General features: G+C 36.1%; 1 protein-coding gene across 5 annotated transcripts in view; it reads right to left on the bottom strand.

Annotated features, from left to right (window-relative positions):
- Positions 1-18,667, bottom strand: part of SF3B1 (splicing factor 3b subunit 1) — a 36,435-nt gene that overhangs the window by 2,560 nt on the left and 15,208 nt on the right. For 3 of the 5 annotated variants that reach the window (XM_043446043.1, XM_043446045.1, XM_043446044.1), the window contains 19 exons: positions 17,984-18,154; positions 14,032-14,269; positions 12,571-12,783; positions 12,195-12,316; positions 10,574-10,771; positions 10,372-10,473; positions 9,023-9,202; positions 8,290-8,376; positions 7,897-8,167; positions 7,463-7,608; positions 7,213-7,359; positions 6,947-7,072; positions 5,961-6,182; positions 5,494-5,676; positions 5,298-5,409; positions 3,721-3,841; positions 3,290-3,421; positions 1,969-2,241; positions 69-285 (listed from right to left, as the gene is read on the bottom strand). In XM_043446043.1, coding sequence (XP_043301978.1) covers positions 69-285; positions 1,969-2,241; positions 3,290-3,421; positions 3,721-3,841; positions 5,298-5,409; positions 5,494-5,676; positions 5,961-6,182; positions 6,947-7,072; positions 7,213-7,359; positions 7,463-7,608; positions 7,897-8,167; positions 8,290-8,376; positions 9,023-9,202; positions 10,372-10,473; positions 10,574-10,771; positions 12,195-12,316; positions 12,571-12,783; positions 14,032-14,269; positions 17,984-18,154 — 3,261 coding nt within the window. Of the gene's footprint in view, positions 1-68; positions 286-1,968; positions 2,242-3,289; positions 3,422-3,720; positions 3,842-4,234; positions 4,305-5,297; positions 5,410-5,493; positions 5,677-5,960; positions 6,183-6,946; positions 7,073-7,212; positions 7,360-7,462; positions 7,609-7,896; positions 8,168-8,289; positions 8,377-9,022; positions 9,203-10,371; positions 10,474-10,573; positions 10,772-12,194; positions 12,317-12,570; positions 12,784-14,031; positions 14,270-17,983; positions 18,155-18,667 lie in introns of those variants that run through there. The other 2 variants (XR_006265243.1, XR_006265244.1) reach the window with 2 other exon arrangements.

Raw genomic sequence — 18,667 nt, 5'->3', positions numbered from 1 at the left:
AGGGACAGTGAGTTAATTCAACTAAATTATTTTTTCAATGAGTACTGTTTAAAAAATCTTTAACCTACCTGTAAACAATACTGTAGCATTCTACATGGTCCAATAGCAACTCTCAGGCCCTCCAGGGCGCCCATAACTGCCTGAATTACATGGGGAGATGTCTCGAACACATTGGGCCATACATAGTTCAACAAGTGATTGAGCGAATCTTCGCAACCAAATCCATAAACCCCAAGTGACATGTGTTGCACCACTGCACTAGCAGTCTGTCTGTGTACAAGGTCCCTGTAATGGAGAGGGAAAAAAGCTTTCTATTAAGATGCAGTGTTAATTTCACAGAAAATACTTGCCTGCCCGTTAAGAAACTAAATCACAAATTCAATGCTTGGAATGGATGCAGAGTCATCCTTATATCTCATGTATCTGACATAGGATACCTCTAGAGTGACTAATGATTCTACTTGAGAACTTTTGCTTTAATGATTCAAATCTGCTCACTATGGCTCAAAAATAAGCTGTACTTTTCTTTCAGAGTAATATGAGCAAGAAGGCCCAGCACAATGTATATTTTTGCAAGCTACTAAAAATAAGAGGGGATACATGACTCTTAACATACGAATGATTAATATCTCATTTTAAACTCTGTAAATTTAAAATCTTTGAAAGTAATTCAATACTATATACAGTAGATAACTAAATTGAGATTAAATCCCTTCCCTTGTGGTTTTTTAAAAAGATTCATTCAAGAATTCAATTTGGGGAAAAGGAAGAGAAGGACTAATAATTTTTTCAAACCCAGAAAAAAGAACTTTTATCACCTCCCATGTTTTGACTGACTTTATGACAAATCATTGACTTATTTATTCCACAATTTATTCAACTGAGTACAAGTATCAGATAAAGGTCTATGACAGGTATAAAAACAAGTTCAAACGTTTTACCCTCAAAGGCAGGAAGAGAACCTTAAAAGTATTTAAGAGAAAAAAACATCTTTTTCTCTTAAACCTTAAGAGAAAAAAAAAACACCTGAACCTACTTAGTTACTAGCATCTCTTTATTTCTTATTTATTATAATAATCTATCAGGCACAGATTATAATGAAGCTGTATTCCTCCTTGGTAAATTTCCCAACTAAGTTTCTTGGTATTAGGACTCGATCAATCACCTCAAGCAATACTTTATCAGGGGTCACCATCTGAATAACTGCAGGCCTGCAGTGACAACAGTGTGGCTCTGGCAGGCTGTGTTCAGTAGTTAAAAGTGTCTCTGCTTCACCTGCCATAACAAAAAGCTAAAAAGATCAGGTCTCTTCGTTATATCAATAAGCTCATGCTCATCATCTTTTTAAAACAAAAGTTGACTGGAAATTTCCTGATGGTCCAGTTGCTAGGACTCAGTGCTTCCACTATTGGTGCCAGGGTTCAATCCCTGGTCAGCTAACTAAGATTTCACAAACCTCATAACATGGCCAAAAAAAAAGGGGGGAGGGGTGTTTAAAACAAAGACGGGGCACACTTGGGGAAAAACTGGGGGAACCACTACAGTATGTATCTTTTTTCCCTTTGGCTGTGCAGGGAGAGTCTTTGTTGCTGCACAAGGGCTTTCTCTAGGGCAGAGAGCAGGGGTGACTTTCTTAATTGTGGTGACTTCTCTTGCTGCAGGGTACGGGCTTAGCAGTTGCAGGGCACGGGCTTAGTTGCCTCATGGCACTGGGATCTTCCCAGACCAGGGACTGAACCGATGTCCCCTGTATTGGCAGGTGGATTCTTAGCCACAGGGCCACCAGGAAAAGTCCTATATCATATACCTTATTTGGAGATAGTAGTCACATTTATAGTTTCATAAAAATCCAGGCTAGTAGTCCCTTCTTTAACTACACCACAACAAGCAGGTCCTGTAATGATTACTTCATTAAGTTCTAAAATAAAAGAATTAACTATTTTCTTGTGCTTAGTTCAAGTCACTTACCTATCCATTAAAGCATCCTCAAGTAGTGGTGTTACAGCATAAATGTAGTCCTTTCCCATTTCACCAATATATTCAAACAAGAAGGAAAGTGATTTTAACACTCCATTTTGAACATTCAGTTCAGGAACTCGGTATTCATTCATTAAGGCAGGCAGCACTGTGAAGGGTGAACATGTTTCAGCAACAATAGCTATGGCCACAGTTGTACAAACTCTGTTCTGCCTTTCCTGAACTTTTAGGTTGTTGAGAAGTGTAGCCAATACATCATGAGGGCTGGAAAAAAATGTGTCAGCAAACTGTTAGTATACAAGTCAAAATTTTTTCAGAGGTTAAGAAAAATAATCAAAGGATGGGAACTCAGTAATTTTATGCTATGGCATTACTGTTTCTACTTAAGAACTTCATTTTAATTAAAATGTTCACTTCAATGAAAATATTCAAATAGATTCATTTTCAAATATAATTAGTTTTTAATAAATTTCCTGAAATAAAAAGAAATTTCATTACATGTTTAGTCTGAGTAATTCTTTGAGTAGTCAGAACGTGGTCTCCCATTCCATGACATACAAAAATCTGTTTTCCTTTCATCTTCCCACCCACACACCTTTACCACATTTATTCTCCTTCTTTAAGGATTTATCTTACCACAAAGTTAAAGGGACACAGGAACTAAAAGGCTATATTAGCACAGCTATTCACTGCAAATTGCTTGACTTTCAGCACAAATGAAAACATACTACAGCTCTACCAAAAAAGGGGTGGGGGAGACTCTAATTATATAATCAACTTTTGTTATGTTTGAGAATATCTTGTTATTCTGCCATATGTACATGAAATATCTCATTTTCTACAATGTCTGTTCTAGTTTGGTTCTGGTGGAGTGAAAGCAAATAACTACAGATTATCTAACAAAATAGCTATAATTTTTAGTTGTCTGTGGATTAATTCTAGAAAAATATTTTCAAAACACATGAAGTATTAACATGAGAAGTAAACTATGTTAACTGTTTTAGCAATATCCAAAAAGAACTGGCCTTAATATTTTAAACAATAACCAAAAAGAATCAACAAAGTCCAAAATCCCTCTGAAATGTTTCCCTCTCTGAAAACACTGAAGTGTTATTAAATGAAATTTTATACCCTTGTTTGAAATCAACTGAAGATGAAAGAAAACATTTCAAAAACTGAAGGTCAGTAGTTAGTCTATTTTAACTGCATTACTCATACCTTACCTTGAAAGAGCTTACAGAAACATCTTTTAACACTAAATCAGTCTACTATAAAGTAAAAAAAAAACTACATAGACGTAAATAATACTCACCCAATGGCCTTTGCAATATAACCAAATGTGTTGACTGTGGCTCTACGAATAGCTTTTTTGTGAGCTTTTAAGAGCTCTAAAAGCTCAAAGCAAATCCTCATCCATTCTCTTGCAGACACATATTCAGCTCCCCTAGTTTTAAAAATAAAAGTTAATTTGTTTGTGACAGTAAGTTTTAAAAGGTAAATTTACAAATTCAGTTCTCAAAACATGATTACCAACTCATTTTAAGCCTTATATAAGTTATTACTGTTCAGAAGAGATGGATTATTTTTAAATAAAAGCAAAATTTAAAAATATACTGCTACTCCCTCATTATCAAACTGAAACTTCACTGAAAATATTAGCCTGACTATATTAGCAAATTTGCAAAGTGAATAAAAATGTGAAAACCAATACTACTTATAAAAATATTTAGGTAATCTGCTTACCTATCAGCAATACGCCCAACAAGATCAATACAATTCTCCTGTACTTTTTCATGCCTATTCTTTAAGATGGGGGTGAGTCTAGGCAGCAGATCTTTAATTGGTGGGGTCATCTTATGCATACCTATTTAACAAAAGTCAACAGACTATCAATTAACATGTAAACTGCAAGCTTTGCTCATTTTATCTTTTACTTAACAATGTAATATATGTGACCAGGCATAAATACAAACTTACAGCTGCCTATGGAAAGAAAAAGTCCCAGATTCTGACCAAACGCAGAATTTTTAACTTTTCATTAACAACTTCTGATTATGTATAAAAATGAAAGAAATTAGTGAAGTGATTTAAAGAATGATGGATACTCAACAACAAAAAAATTCCATTTAGTTCTGAAATGTATTTGTACACTGACATTTAAATATGGGGACAGCTTATGTTCCGGCCATACACAACAATATAAGCCAGAGGGAGACATGTAAATTAAAGCAAAATTTTCCAGAAAGGGCCCCCTTACCCTTTAACTGCAAAACAAACAGATCTCCAGTCTCCCTGCAATGCAGGGCATACTTGGATGGTATTTACACCTATGAAGAGAGAAAAAAGGAGGCAGCTGGCAGGGGCTCTTGTTCTAACTAGAATTGCTTGCTCTGATTCTCTCTCCATTGCTTTTCCCATGTTTCTCTGACCAACAATATGGTTTATAATTCCCTGCAAACCAGAGCCCCACAAGTGGCCAAGTAACTGATTTTTAGCAAATATCTCCAAATATAGAGGACAGGGCTCAACTGCGATTTATATGTAAATGCAATGGTTCAAAGACCTCCTATATTGCATAAAAACCCCTTACTAAAATGAGAAAAATAGTGGCTTATTTCAACCTCCTGATAAGATTATTTCTGCCCCTCTAAACTCTGCACAAGTCTACAATAGTTCTATTCAATTACAGTGAAACATAAAACACAAGACCATATTTACTGCTCCATCATTAAGACCTTTAAAGAATAAAAGCTTCATTCTCCACACCCAAAAGAATTTACTTGTTTTAACTTTGGGTAAAAAGCTGAAAGGGCAGTTTAAAAGAATTGGATTTAAATAATGAGATTATTTGATCGATTCACTTTTCTCCCTCGTTATCATTCCTCGAACTTAATGGCAAGCAGGAAAACCTACCATAACCATTTTATTCAAGTTGAGTAAATATACCATATTTAGTCTTAAAATTTCAGAGTTCTCTCCACCCACCACTGCCCTCCTATATATTCCAGGTGAGACACTGTATTTTTAGGGCCCTCTTACCCCATGACTTCAAAGTTTTTGAGTTGTGACTATTCTCGCTCCTCTCTTTCAGGTCCTAAAACTTGCCCTCTTTTCTCTTTTAAAGTAAAATATAAATAGGTTTTGGGAGGTAAGATTCTTGTGACATCCCAACTTAACTATATTTTTTAGTAGTTAAAAAATTGTAACAGATATCATCACTCAACTCCTAAATAGGATTCTGTATTTTACTTTCAAAAAATCCAAAGAAGTTTTAAAAAGCAAAAAACAAAAAATTCTTCGATAACCAACGAATACCATACCTATTACATTTACAATGGCCTTCAGTGCTCCAAGAATGCTGCCCAAGACTTCAGGGTACTCTTCACCCAAATACTCATACAAAACAACACCCAAATGTCCCATCAATTTTTCCTGTTAAAAAAAAAAAAAGATGAAATGTTACTGTTTATGCTATTTCTTTTGGTGAATAATTAAGAATCTGATATAAAAGTTTACCTCTTGACAAGTCTTCATGACAACAGCTGTTCGAGAGATCAAGTCAGCTGCCTGCTGCCTAACTTTTGCTGATTTGTTATTTAAACGCCACAAAACTGTACCACAAATCTGAGGCAAGTAAGGTTTGACTCGTTTGCCGAGAGCATTGACCACTGTACCAAAGCCGTTCAACATTACTGAGTCCTTATAAAGTAAAATTAAAAAAAAAAAGGCCAAGTTAAATTTAAAAACTATATTCAATGTGAACAAGAATTCAGTTTGTGACAAAACAGTTAAAATATACTAATATTCAGCTTCCAAAAATCCATTCTAAAAATGTGATGCAGAAGCACATTTCTTTGTAGTTAACTGCATACACATGGGCATTTAAAACTTTTAATTACTCTTTAGTGATAATATTTGCTTGAAACTCCTTTTTACAAATATGAGAACCAATGGCAACTTGCCATAGTAATTAGTATCATTACCTCTGTAGTCTGTTCTTGGAAAGCATAAAGAATGCCATCAATCAGTTGTTCCTCAAGCTTATGATCAATATCGGCTGCTCCCAAGTTGCCCATGATTTTCTCGATGGTCTCCATCACCATCTTTCTGTACTGCTCCGCCTCGTCCTTCAGATCATCCACGATCCTGGATATAATCTCTGCCGCACCGACTTTGTTTGCCAACTCCACAGTAGTATCAACTAACTAAAAACGAGGAGGGAAAAATTAATTTACTGCTTTTCCAAGGAAATAGAGACATCATGAAGATGGAATATTCTAAGGATACTATTTAGCTACTCAGTGTGCCGAAAACAGCTGGCTCCTACTATTAAAACTTTAGACGGGACCGTCCCTGGTGGTACAGTGGGTAAGAATCTGCCTGCCAATGCAGAGGGCATGGCCAGGGAAGATCCCACATGCCCAGACCAACTAAGCCTGTGCACATAATTATTGAGCCCACACTTTGGAGTCCATGTGCTGCAACTACTGAAGCCCAAGAACCCATGAGCCAGAGCTCCACAACAAGAGAAGCCACCAGAATGAGAAGCCCATGCCCCGCAACAAAAAGGAGCCCCCTGCTCACTACAACTAGACAAAGTCCAAGAGCAGCAACAAAGATCCAGCACAACCAAAACCATTTTTTTTTAAATAATAAAACTTTAAGAAAAAGGTGGCCAAAAAAATTAAGTATGAGTCTATGTCAAGGGGATTAAGATTATATTCATGCTTCATTTAAGCCAGATTAAGTAGTTCATTTACTAGATAAAAATGTCAATTCATAGTTGGCTATTTATTCTAGAATGCAAACTCAAAATGAAAATTGACTTGCTGACTAAAATCCATCCTCTTTCACAATCAAGCAAACAATCTATGAGATCCTCAAGGCAAAGTATGATTTATGTAATATGTAATCAAACTAATGGATTAATTGAAAGAATTTCTGAAAATGTTCAACAATAAAAACTTACCTGTCGGTAATTTCTTCTATCCAAAGCCATTCTATGTTGCCAAAAGTGTTTAAAAAAGGGAGGAAGGATCTCTGTTTTAATGTAGTTTGCTTCTACACCATCTGTTCCACAACACTGCTTTACCACCTAAAATGTTCAAAAAAATAATAATAATAGCACACACAGTCCTGGTCTAAAATATATTTTTTAATGATATAGAATTCTCTTTCAACAATGAAACATATCCAATTTAGATTAATAAATATGGAACAATCTGGAACAAGTACCTTTAGCACAATTTTCTTCATTTCTTCATCAGGAGACTGGAATTCTCGAATAAGAATTAACATCACTTCTCTAGTATAGTAGTTGGCATATTCTGCATCCATGAGAGGAATAAGATACCCAATAGCCTTTAAGAAAGCGGCAAGACCCTATTTTAAAATAAAAAATATATATATACTTAGTAAATTAGATTTAGGTAACTTGAACTTCAATGAGTACAAATAAAAAACACAACCAAACTGGTGAATTTACCTTTCCTCTGTGTTGGCGGATACCCTTCCATAGAGGCTTTAACACAGAATCAAAAGATTCGATACCATAAGGGGTTGCTGCTTCAGCCAAGGCAGCAATAGCCAAAGCGCTAATGGTCCGAACTTTCTGCTGCTCATCCACAAGACCTATAGAAAGCCAAACACAGGTTTCAACTAAGCAACATTGCCTAATTTTAACTCAGATAGTACTACTGAGATCCCGGCAATACATCTAACCACTTAGTCAAACTGCAGAATCTGTTCACACTGGACAAAGTTAGGCAAAAACCAGGATGAACTACAGCCTATTAGCAGCTATTACAAATCATAAACTATATGGTGTTTATGTAGGTCACCTTCCACTTCTCTCTTCAAAAAGCAGTAGCCCAAATTTCAGGAAACCTATCTGAAAACAAAAGTTATCCTACAACTTACCATGTTCAATGATTTCAACTAAACTTCTGAGATGCGGCAAGATGGCACAGCCCATGAGAATAGCTATCTGCTGTACAATCTTTATACCAGTATGTCTCGCTTGCCAGGACTTCTTGCTTTTGCACACAGCTTTTAAGAAAGGCAATAATGAAGGAATGCCCAGAGCAGAGGCTACAACAGCAAAAGCTCGAGCTGTTGTGTTACGGACATACTCATCCATGTTGTCTATATCAGGTCTCATGGTAGAGATCATAGTAGCCAGTCCAGCAGCCTGAAAGTTCAAGAAAAAAATGATAATAATGAGTTGATAACATTAACCTTCAATCATTTTGTTCTAAAATTGAATAATCCTATCAACAAGTATAAAACTTTCTTTCCCAGAAACATAAATACCTTTGCCAAATTAGAAATAATCTCTCTGCCTTCCACTCGAGCGTAGTAATCTTCATCAATCAACAATGGCTCAATGACCACTAGGATCTGAAAAAGAGAAGGAGCTACATTTTCACACCAGTTACTGGTGCAATGCTCATGTAACAGAGTACATATAAAGAAAATTTTAATTTCCAGGAATGTGTTAATTAAGGGACAAATTAAGAATTTTAATCACACAACTTTAAACCCAACATAAAAATCAGTATTTGGGAGAAATGGTAATATAAAAATTATTAAATACAACATACACACACCCCCCTATCTGCATTTTACAATTCTAAGCCATAATTACCATCAGCAAAAAGATGGTTCTTAGTACTAAATGGCTAATGATACAGGAACATACATTTTCACATCCTAATATCAATAAAAGCAAATTAAAAATATGAGTACTATGAACCCATTATACAGGATGGCCAAAAGTTACATCTATTTATACACGTATTTGTATATGTACCTACATGCAAATAAAAAGGTCTGAGGGCATGTAAATGAAACAATGGTTAACTGAGTATTCTTTAAAAGGAGCTGAAGTTTCCTTTTTTTATTGTAAATGTATAGCATCAGTTGTTACTTTTAAGAATTTTTACATTTCACAAATATATCTATTGATAAGTTGGTAAAAAAAAATTATGAATTCTTTTTATATCAAAATATATCAAGTCATTAGAAACACAACTGAAGAACAAACCTTGTGTACATATGGTCGAACTAAGTCATCAAGTTTGTATAATATTCTATCAATAACTTTCACAAGTAAATGGCGCTCTTGATCCTCAAGTGTAGGTGACATCAGCAGAGGAAGAATCTGATTAAACAAAGGACCAGCTCCAAATTCACGAGCTTTATCAGTAATCTGACGCAATGCAGCCTGGAAGAAAGAGTAAAAGGTAGGTTTCTGGATTACAAGCATTTTGAATGGGAGCAAAATAATTACTCCATGGTTTTCTGTAACTGAATATTTTAGTGTAAACTTCACGGATATTTTACGTACAGAAGTATGTGTTCATTCCCATCAAAATTACTCTGAAGTTTGAACTCCTGTGATAAAGGCTTAATCAATGTTTTCAGATAATTCTAACAGGGTAACTGAATGCTAGAGAAGGTGTGGAGAAAAGGGAACCTTCCTACACTACTGGTGGGCATGCACGCTGGTGTAGCCATTGTGAAATCAGTATGGAGGCTCCTCAGAAAACTAAAAATAGAATTATCATAGGATCCGGCATCCCACTCCTGGGCATACATCCAGACAAAACTCCAATTCAAACAGATACACACACCACCTATGTGCACAGCAGCTCTGGTCACAGTAGCCAGGCTGTGGAAACCACCCGAATGCTCACTGAGAGAGAAATGGACAGATATGATGCATGTGTACAACAGAACACTACTCATCCATAACAAGAACAAAACAACGTCATCTGCAACAACATGGGGGCAACTAAGGATTACTACTGAAGTAAGTCAGAAAGAGAAAGACAAATACCACACAATATCACTTAAAGGTGGAATCTAAAATATAACACAAATGAACCTATCAACAAAACAGACACAACAAACAGACTTGTGGTTAGGGGGCGGGTGGGATGGACTGAGTCTGGGGTTGGTAGAATGCAAACCATTACATTTAGAAAGGATAGAAAACAAGGTCCTAGTGTATAGCACAGGGAACTGTACTCAATACCCTGTGATAAACCGTAATGGAAAAGAACACTAAAAAAGAATATATATACGAATATAGCTGAGTCACTTTGCTGTGCAGCAGAGATTAGCACAAAACAGTAAATCAACTATACCGTCACTAAAAAAAAATGAAAAAATATAAGAAAAAAAGGGTAATTTAATAGAAAGAGTCACATCAGTATAAGGTAAAACTCCTAAAGTTCTCCTAAAGGACCATTTTCAAACCACATATGATACTAATTTCCCACATAACTCTACTAATTCTCTTATCTTCGGCATGTTTCAAAGGCTTAGAGGATAAAATGGAGAATCTCTAAGATTATAATGAACATGATGATTTAACAAACTGGTACTTACCTTTCTCATAGGAGGTGTTCCATTCTTAATTTTTAAAAGCAACTTCATTATTTTTCTCTCTTTTTGCTCTTCTGGACTAAGAGTTGATTCATCGACATCAACCTAACAGTAAAAAGTAAAAAATTTAAAGGTTAGTGGAGATGTGATAACTTGTAACTGCTAAATGAAAAGTTAGTATTTTATATCTGTTATTATCACTTACCAAAAGTTTATCAAAGTACTGAATATCATCAGGTTTTAAAAACGGAAGATTTCCAGATGGTTGGTCATTAACATTTTTCATAGTTCTATCTTCCGTTTGCATGTGGAAACCTGTCATACCACCCAAAGGTGTTGGAGTTGCGGTCAGCTTTCGAGCTGGAGTTCGAATAGGAACATATCCAGCTGGAGGAGGAAGTACCTAATACAATTAAAAGACAGTTTAGGACTTTCTTAGCTTTATATAGTAAATGATAACAAAAATGAATAATATGTGCACATAAGCAGCTTTTTGCTTAGACAGAAGAATTAACATCAATTAACATAAATCTCATTTTTCTATTTTAATTGTATGTTTAAAATATATAGCAAGTATTACTCTTTCTCATCAAATTTAAATTTAGATTAAGTGTATTAAAAGTGTGGGGAAATGAGATACATGAAGCAGGCTTACAAAATTCTCATCACTTTCAAACATTAGTCTATATGACATATTGGTGAACCAGTATCATATAAATGCAAATAAGCTCACAAAGTACACAGAATGCATAATAAAAGATTAATAAAAAATTTAAAATTAATTAATGGAAATCTCTGCGCTACAAAAGCAAATCTCTTTTAAGACTGTACAAAAATGAGTAACTGCATAAAAATCCAAAATGTTGAGCAAAGAGCAAAGCCCTATAAACACACACCATTTGACTAAAATAAAAAAATTCACTCAATATTCACAAGGGAGGATTTTCCCCTTCTACTTATAAAGAAATCAATGAGTGAAATTGAGACACACACTCAGGCAGTCAACAGGAGGCTGGAGAGTGACTATACCCACAGTATTACATGGAAATTTGTGGTGATTTACTCGCTAGGTCGTGTCCGACTCTGTGACCCCATGGACTGTACTGCATGCACCAGGATTCCTCTGTCCATGGGATTTTCCAGGCAAGAACACTGGAGTGGGTTGCCATTTCCTTCTCCAGGGGACCTTCCCCACCCAAGATTACAAAAAGTTATGAAGAAGTTAATTCATGCATACTTAAAAAAAAATACTCTAGTACAAACCTAATGAGGAGAGAGGGGAAAATACATAAAACTGTTAAAAAGCAATAGACACTGGCAGAAAAGGCCCAGTAAAGACCATCAAATTACTTAGGTTCCAGCCCTGATTATAACACATCAGTTATATGACCACGTTTAGACCATCAAAAGGTCCTTGAGTCAGAGGTACCTAACAAAATTTTATACTTCAAGTTGCTATGGTAAAGCAAGAACATTCTTTGTGTTCACTGGCAATCCATGAACTAAATACGCAGGATCTTGTGAGACATCAAGTAAAATAACCATGATCTAATGTGGAAATGAAACACACTTGGAAATATCTAAAGAATGAAACAAAGTAGTAAATTTGGGCAAGACCAATGCAAACTTGACCAGATATTTTCAAAGAATATTTAAAACAAAAACCAGGCAATTCCCTGATGGTCCAATGGTTAGGACTTGTCACTTTCACTGCCGGGATCAATCCTCAGCCCCAGAATGACTGGGAATTGATATCCTACAAGCCTCATGGTGCACCTCTCCCCCGCAAATCCACATTCTAAAAACCAGATTCGTGTTGTTATTACCTTATATCCTTCTGGGAACATAGCATCTAATTCTTCATCAGACAATGGGCGATTTCTCTCATCAATTTCGCGCTCCCACCGCCAAGCCTGAAGCTGCTCAGGAGTCATACTCATTATGTGACCTACCAAAAAAGCAAGTATCTGTAATAATCTATATAGCGCAAGATTTTTATCATTACATAGGTCCTTGGGATTGGATATTTAAGACAGTTAAGATAAATTCTAACATTCATTTTTATATTATAAACTCAAGACTTCCTTTTATGTCCTGTTATTCTTGCTAAAAATAGGCATTAATAACACACAGAAAACCACAAACAAAAAGTTCAAAACACTAACAGGAAAAAAAAATTATTTCCAATGATAAAGTGTCTACCTGGAGTAGGGGTGGCCATGTTCATGGCTGGTGTGCCGATTGGCGTCTTCCCAGGGGTCAGAACAGGTGTGCTCCCACCCATCTGGCTAGCTGGCGTCTCATCCCAACGTGACTTTCTTTTACTGGCTCCGGGAGTTGGCGTTTCACCAATGGAATCTCCACCTCGATCCGTTCGAGGAGTCTCAGCCCAGCCACTTCCATGCCCAGGAGTATCTTTAAAGAAAAAGAGTGAATAAGCCTAAAATTTTAACCACTGTCAAAAAATGACTATTCTCAAAGAGTTAACAAACTCAAACTGATGAAGTTCAGAAACAAGAAAAGGAAACAGGAGCAAAGAATTTTTTTAATCACTCATAATACCACAACCCAGAAATAGCCACTTTGTGTATCTTGAGCCATTTTTCATTTTTCCAGAGTGAGGTTACTCTGCATGTGCAATTTTATACTGCTTCTCTTATCCATTACAGTACTGTTTTTGCGGGAGGAGGAGGAGGCGGTGTGTGGTTTGCGGAATCTCAAGTCCCTGACTAGGGATTGAACCCAGGCCCCTGCAGGGAAAGCACTGAGTCCTAATCACCGGACTACAGAGAATTCCCTACATTATGTGTTAAAGCACTCTGCCCTATCATTAAACATTCTTCATAAGTTTTTAATATAGCAGATATACTATTAAATCTTAACTTTCAAAAACTATTCTCACAGCTTCAGAGAATTCATACAAACAACAAGATTTAGGCAAATTTACACAGACAAAAAGTAGATGAGAGGTTACCAGACGCTGGGATGAGAAAGAATGGCGAGTTATTGTTTAATGGGTTCAGCTTTTATTTGCAATGAGAAAGTTCTAGAAATGATAGTGATAATGGCTGCACAACACATGAATGTACTTAATGCTACTAAATCATACCCTTAAAATGAGTAAAATAGCAAACTTGACATATGTACAATAACGATGATATTACATGACAATAATTGATGTTATTATACTACAATAGAGTATAGATTATGGCCTATAAACTTCATGTTCTCCTAATGTTCTTCCTGGGAAGCCCTGATGGCTCAGGCTCAGCAGTAAAGAATCCACCTGTAATGCAGGAGACGCAGGTTCGATCCCTGGTTCAGGAAGATCCCCTGCAGGTGACAACCCACTCCAGTATTCTTGTCTGGGAAATCCCATGGACAGAGAAGCCTGGCAGGGCTACAGTCCATGGAGTCACAAAAGAGTGGGACACAATTTAGCGACTAAGCAACAAGAAATGTTCCTCCTAAAATAAATCTTAAACCTCTTTAAGAAGGGAAAAGATTTACACATATAATCTGCTCAGTTCTTAAACTGTCCTGAAAACATCTGGTTATTTATCTGCCTATCCAGGACCAGAAGAACTGAGTTTCACCCACAGACATACCACTCATCAAATCAGCCTTTTACCCAAACACATGCCCAGATTCCACTAGAAGTACCTCTTTCTGTTTTGGGGGTCTCATCCCATCTGTTTTTACGAGCACTGGAAGTTGCGCCTCCATGGCCTGGTGTTGCATGGCCTGGTGTATCGCCTCGTCCAGGAGTAGCAGCTCCCGCAGGTGTGTGACTAGGGGTAGGATCCCATATTTTTGAGCCTGGAGTTGCTCCAGGAGTTTCGCTTCCCTTTGCACGACCTGGTGTTTCATCCCATCTTAAGGAAGGGGTATGTCCAGGGGTCTTAACAGAGTAAAACATTTTTATTTCAGACATCCACATGAAAGTAACTAGAAAACTTAAAAAAAAATTAAATGTTTCAATTCATGATTAAGAGAGTAGATTATCCTTCTGCTTAAAAGATACCTACTTTCTAAGCAAACATGTTTATGACTAAAAACAATTTAAAGATTTAATTTAAAGCAATGAAAAAAGCCCTAGCTTAAAAAAACAACATATTTTGGGTAATAATCTTGTTATGCCACTAATGGCTCTGTTAACTTTGAGAAAACATTAAAGTTTCTCTGTTGAGATCTCAAAAACTTTCAGTTCTAATGATATACACCTCTCAAATCTGGGGCTTAGAAACTTAAGCACCAAATTTCCCACTAAGAATATTTTTGTATTTTTGTTCAATTTTATGTGTTTAATTATTTTAAGCATGTTTTGAATCACTTGAGTAATTGTAACTTGATATTGCCACATAATTTCAAATCCTTGAAATGAGGTTATATTTATAATCATCTTTATATTACTCTCAAGATTAATGAAAACAAAAAATTAGAAGCTGACTTAATCAAAAGTTCCATGGTAGTTCAAATAAAGACAAATAGTGAGTGATATACGGCATCAGACAGTGTGATAGCAAAATAACCTGCACAATGCAGACACTATCATATCAAAAATGGTAGGTCATCAGTGGAAACAAAATTTGTATTTAAATAATTCTATAAGTTTTGTAGTATATTTTTACATATTTCTTTTAAAGTTGGATGCTCCACCCAGAGTTCTATTTAGCTTTATGTTTGCAAATAAGAATCAGTTGTTTTTTTCTTTCAAAAGATTCTATATATTAATCAGGGTTGAGAAATTCTTAATTAGGTGAGTAAAGCATATAAACAGTTGGACCATAAAGAAGGCTAAGCACCGAAGAATTAATGCTTTCAAATTGTGGTGCTGGAGAAGACTCTTGAGAGTCCCTTGGACTGCAAGGAGATCAAACCAGTTAATCCTAAAGGAAATCAACCCTGAATATTCATTGGAAGGACTGATGCTGAAGCTCTAATCCTTTGGTAACCTGATGTCAAGAGCTGACTCACTGGAAAAGACCCTGATGCTGGCTGGGAAAGGAGGAGGGAAGGAGAAGGGAGCAACAGATGATGAGATGGTTAGATGACATTACCACCTCAATGGACATGAATCTGAGCAAACTTCAGGAGATAGCGAAGGACAGGGAAGCCTGGCGAGCTGAAGTCCATGGGGTCGTGAAGGGTCAGGCTCAACTTAGTGACTGGACAACACTGAACAGTAACAAGGCACATAAACTGTTAAAAAAAAAATATTTTTGGCAACTGCTCTTCCTGCTCAATCAGGTAGGAAAAAATTCTTCCTACTATCCACTGTAATTCCTACAGACATGATTAGAATGGAATTGTGTTAAATGAGAAGCATGAAAGAAAATATGGTCTGAATCTCTAAAGTTTTTATAAAACAGACATCAACTCTTGGGTTATCTTTTCTGTTAAAGAGATACAAGGTAAGTTCTTTTTCTCAGTTTTAAAAATGTACACTGAATGCCAACCACAGAATTTAACTTAGTAATAATATTTCTCTGCAGAATCAAGTCCTCTCATGTATCAGCAAGCAAATGGGAAGTCCTCAAGATCTACCTGAAACTAAATTGTTTGGAAATTATGTGTTAGGTTTAGAACTCAGTTATGAGTTTGGAAAAACACTGCCATGGCCTGACATGCTTTTCCTCATTTGTAAATAAATCTGCAGTAGCCTATACTAGAGTGGACAGTGACTTAGACTAGGGTAGTGGGGACAGAGATCATGTAAAGTGGCTAGATCCTGAATATATTTAAAAGTGGGGCCAACAATTTATTTTGGATAGGATGTCAGATTAGAGAATAACAGGAATATACGATGACCCTGAAGGGTTTGGTTTGAGCCAATATACATGGGAGCAGGATGGAAAGAGTGAATAGGGAAAATCAATTTTATTTTAGAAATACTGATTTTGAGATGCCTATCAAATACACATCAAGGTAAATGTGTTGGGTCTGAGGAACAGAGAAGTAAGGATGGATTTATAAATTTAGAAGTTGTCTTACAAAGACAATATGTAAAGACAGGAGCGAGATCCTAGGAGTTAATTTAGACTGAAAACAGATCTCAGGATTGAGCATTAGAGTACACTAAATTTAAGGAAGCTGAGGATGATACAGCAAACAAGACTAAAAAGTAGTAGCCACTAACAGGAGTATTAGGAAAATCAAGAAAAACTGAAACCCAGAAGCTAGGGGAAAAAAGGGTATCAAAGAATGTCTACTGATACGCTGAGTAGTCTGAAGATTGAGACCTGACTTGGATTTAGCAATGGGGAAGTCACCTTGACAAAATACAATCTGTTAGAGGGGGTGCAAGCTAAAGCACAGAGTGTCAAGTATAGATAAATGACTCACTCAAAGCATTTAGTAGTAACAAGAGAAAGAAATGGGATGGTAGCTGGAAGGGGATATGAGGATCAAGAGATGATTTCTTGCAATTTTTTTTTTTTTTTAAAAGATAACAATCAGGAAAATGTGTTTGTTGATGATAATAACCTAGAGTACAGAGAAAAAAACTGATATTATATGAGAGTCCTTGAGTAATAAGAGATGGGAAACGGTACATAAACAGACCGGTTAAGCTGTATATAGTCAATCTGTACCAACAGTCCATATTATAAGAGATGGAAAAGCAGAGTAGATGAGAACATATACAGGCATACCAATAGGTTTCACAGTGGGAACATTTATACTTTTGTCTTTTTAACCATTCCTATTTGGGGTGGGAAAGAAACAGAAAGCAAAGTCACAAACTAAAAAGCAGCAGCTGAGCAGGTACAGGCTTCACAGAACATAAGGAAGTCATCTGAAGGGAAGGGGAACAGAGCCACTGCTTGATGATCAGTGTTTGTCTGAAGTGATGAGAAAGTTTCGGAATATAAATCATGGTGGTTCTCATGCAAATAAATCTTGGTGGTTCTTGTACAACATTTTAAGAGTAATCAATATCATTAAATTGTACACTTAAAAATGGTTAAAATGGCAAATTGTTATTTTACCACCAAAAAAAAGTTTCTAGGAAAATAAACTGACAAAGAAAATGCAGTAGTAGTGTATATCTGACAGCTGTGGTCAGACTTAAAATCATCCACCCAGAAAATGAAGAGGGCTGCTATGTTATACTCAACCTCCATATAATGTGACATACTTCCATATCTGTATTTAATATTTCAAAACAAACATCCCTTTACTCCAAGTTTTAAACAGAACTGTTTCCCCCAGAAGTCATGCTGAAGCCCTTATCCTTGCTATAACTGTACTTGGAGACTGAACCTTGGGTGAGGTAATTAGGTTAAATGAGGTCACAAGGTTGGGCCCTAACCTGACAGGACTGGTGTCGTTACAGGCAGAGGACAGACACCAGAGCTCCCTTGCTCTTTCCACGTGTGCAAAGGCCACATGAGGACACAGCAAGAAGGCAGACATCTGCAAGTCAGGAGGAGAGCTCTTACGAGGCACTAACCCTACTGGCACCTTGATCTTCAAGCCTCCAGAAATGTGAGAAAATAAATGCCTCTTGTTTCAAAGTCTGAGGTTATCTTATTAAGTCAACCAAAGCAGATCAATATATTCCATGAGAGAAATAAATTAAAAATAGTAACAATAAAAAATAAAAGGAAATTACCTCTGCTTGATCCCAACTTGATAGCTTTTTTGGAGTGGCACCAGGAGTCTGATCAGCTGTTTGATCCCAACGTCGTTTCCGTTTTGAGGGAGGCTGGGATGCTGCTGCTCCATTGACGACTTTTAGTTCTCCAGCTTTAGCTTTTTCTGCTAGCTGTTGCCTAATTTCTCTCTGAAAAATACACAAACAGTGAGCATCTTTAAAACACTTTCAATATATTTTCATACCATTAGTAGAATTATTTCTACATAACACCATTTTATTCTTCACTCATTCTCCTTTCTATGCTACTGGTATTTCCATTCCTTATTTTCCCTTTCTTTCCTGTATTTTGAAGCTTTATACAGTCTTTCTACGTAATAGATGAGCAAATATGGAACGTATTACATAGACAGCACTGCTTTATATATAGCTAATGAAGTAAAATCTTCAGTCAATGGCAGCAAACCAAAGTGTTTCCACTGAAAAATACTTCAAAAAAAAAAAGAAAAATGCTTCAAGTAAAACTCATAAAAATAGCAATTAAGACTATGTAATGAGTTGGGAAAGTGATAAATTTTCAAAATGTTATTGTAATTATAACTACAAAAGTATTATATATAATATAGTCACAACAAATATACATTTAATTTACCCTATGATTTTAAAGTGGAGTTCTATAACCCCACTAGATATATGGAGTTC

Source organism: Cervus canadensis, chromosome 24 (genome assembly GCF_019320065.1).
Source record: "Cervus canadensis isolate Bull #8, Minnesota chromosome 24, ASM1932006v1, whole genome shotgun sequence".
Classification (NCBI taxonomy): Eukaryota; Metazoa; Chordata; class Mammalia; order Artiodactyla; family Cervidae; genus Cervus; species Cervus canadensis.
This window is presented reverse-complemented; position numbering and strand designations above follow the sequence as displayed.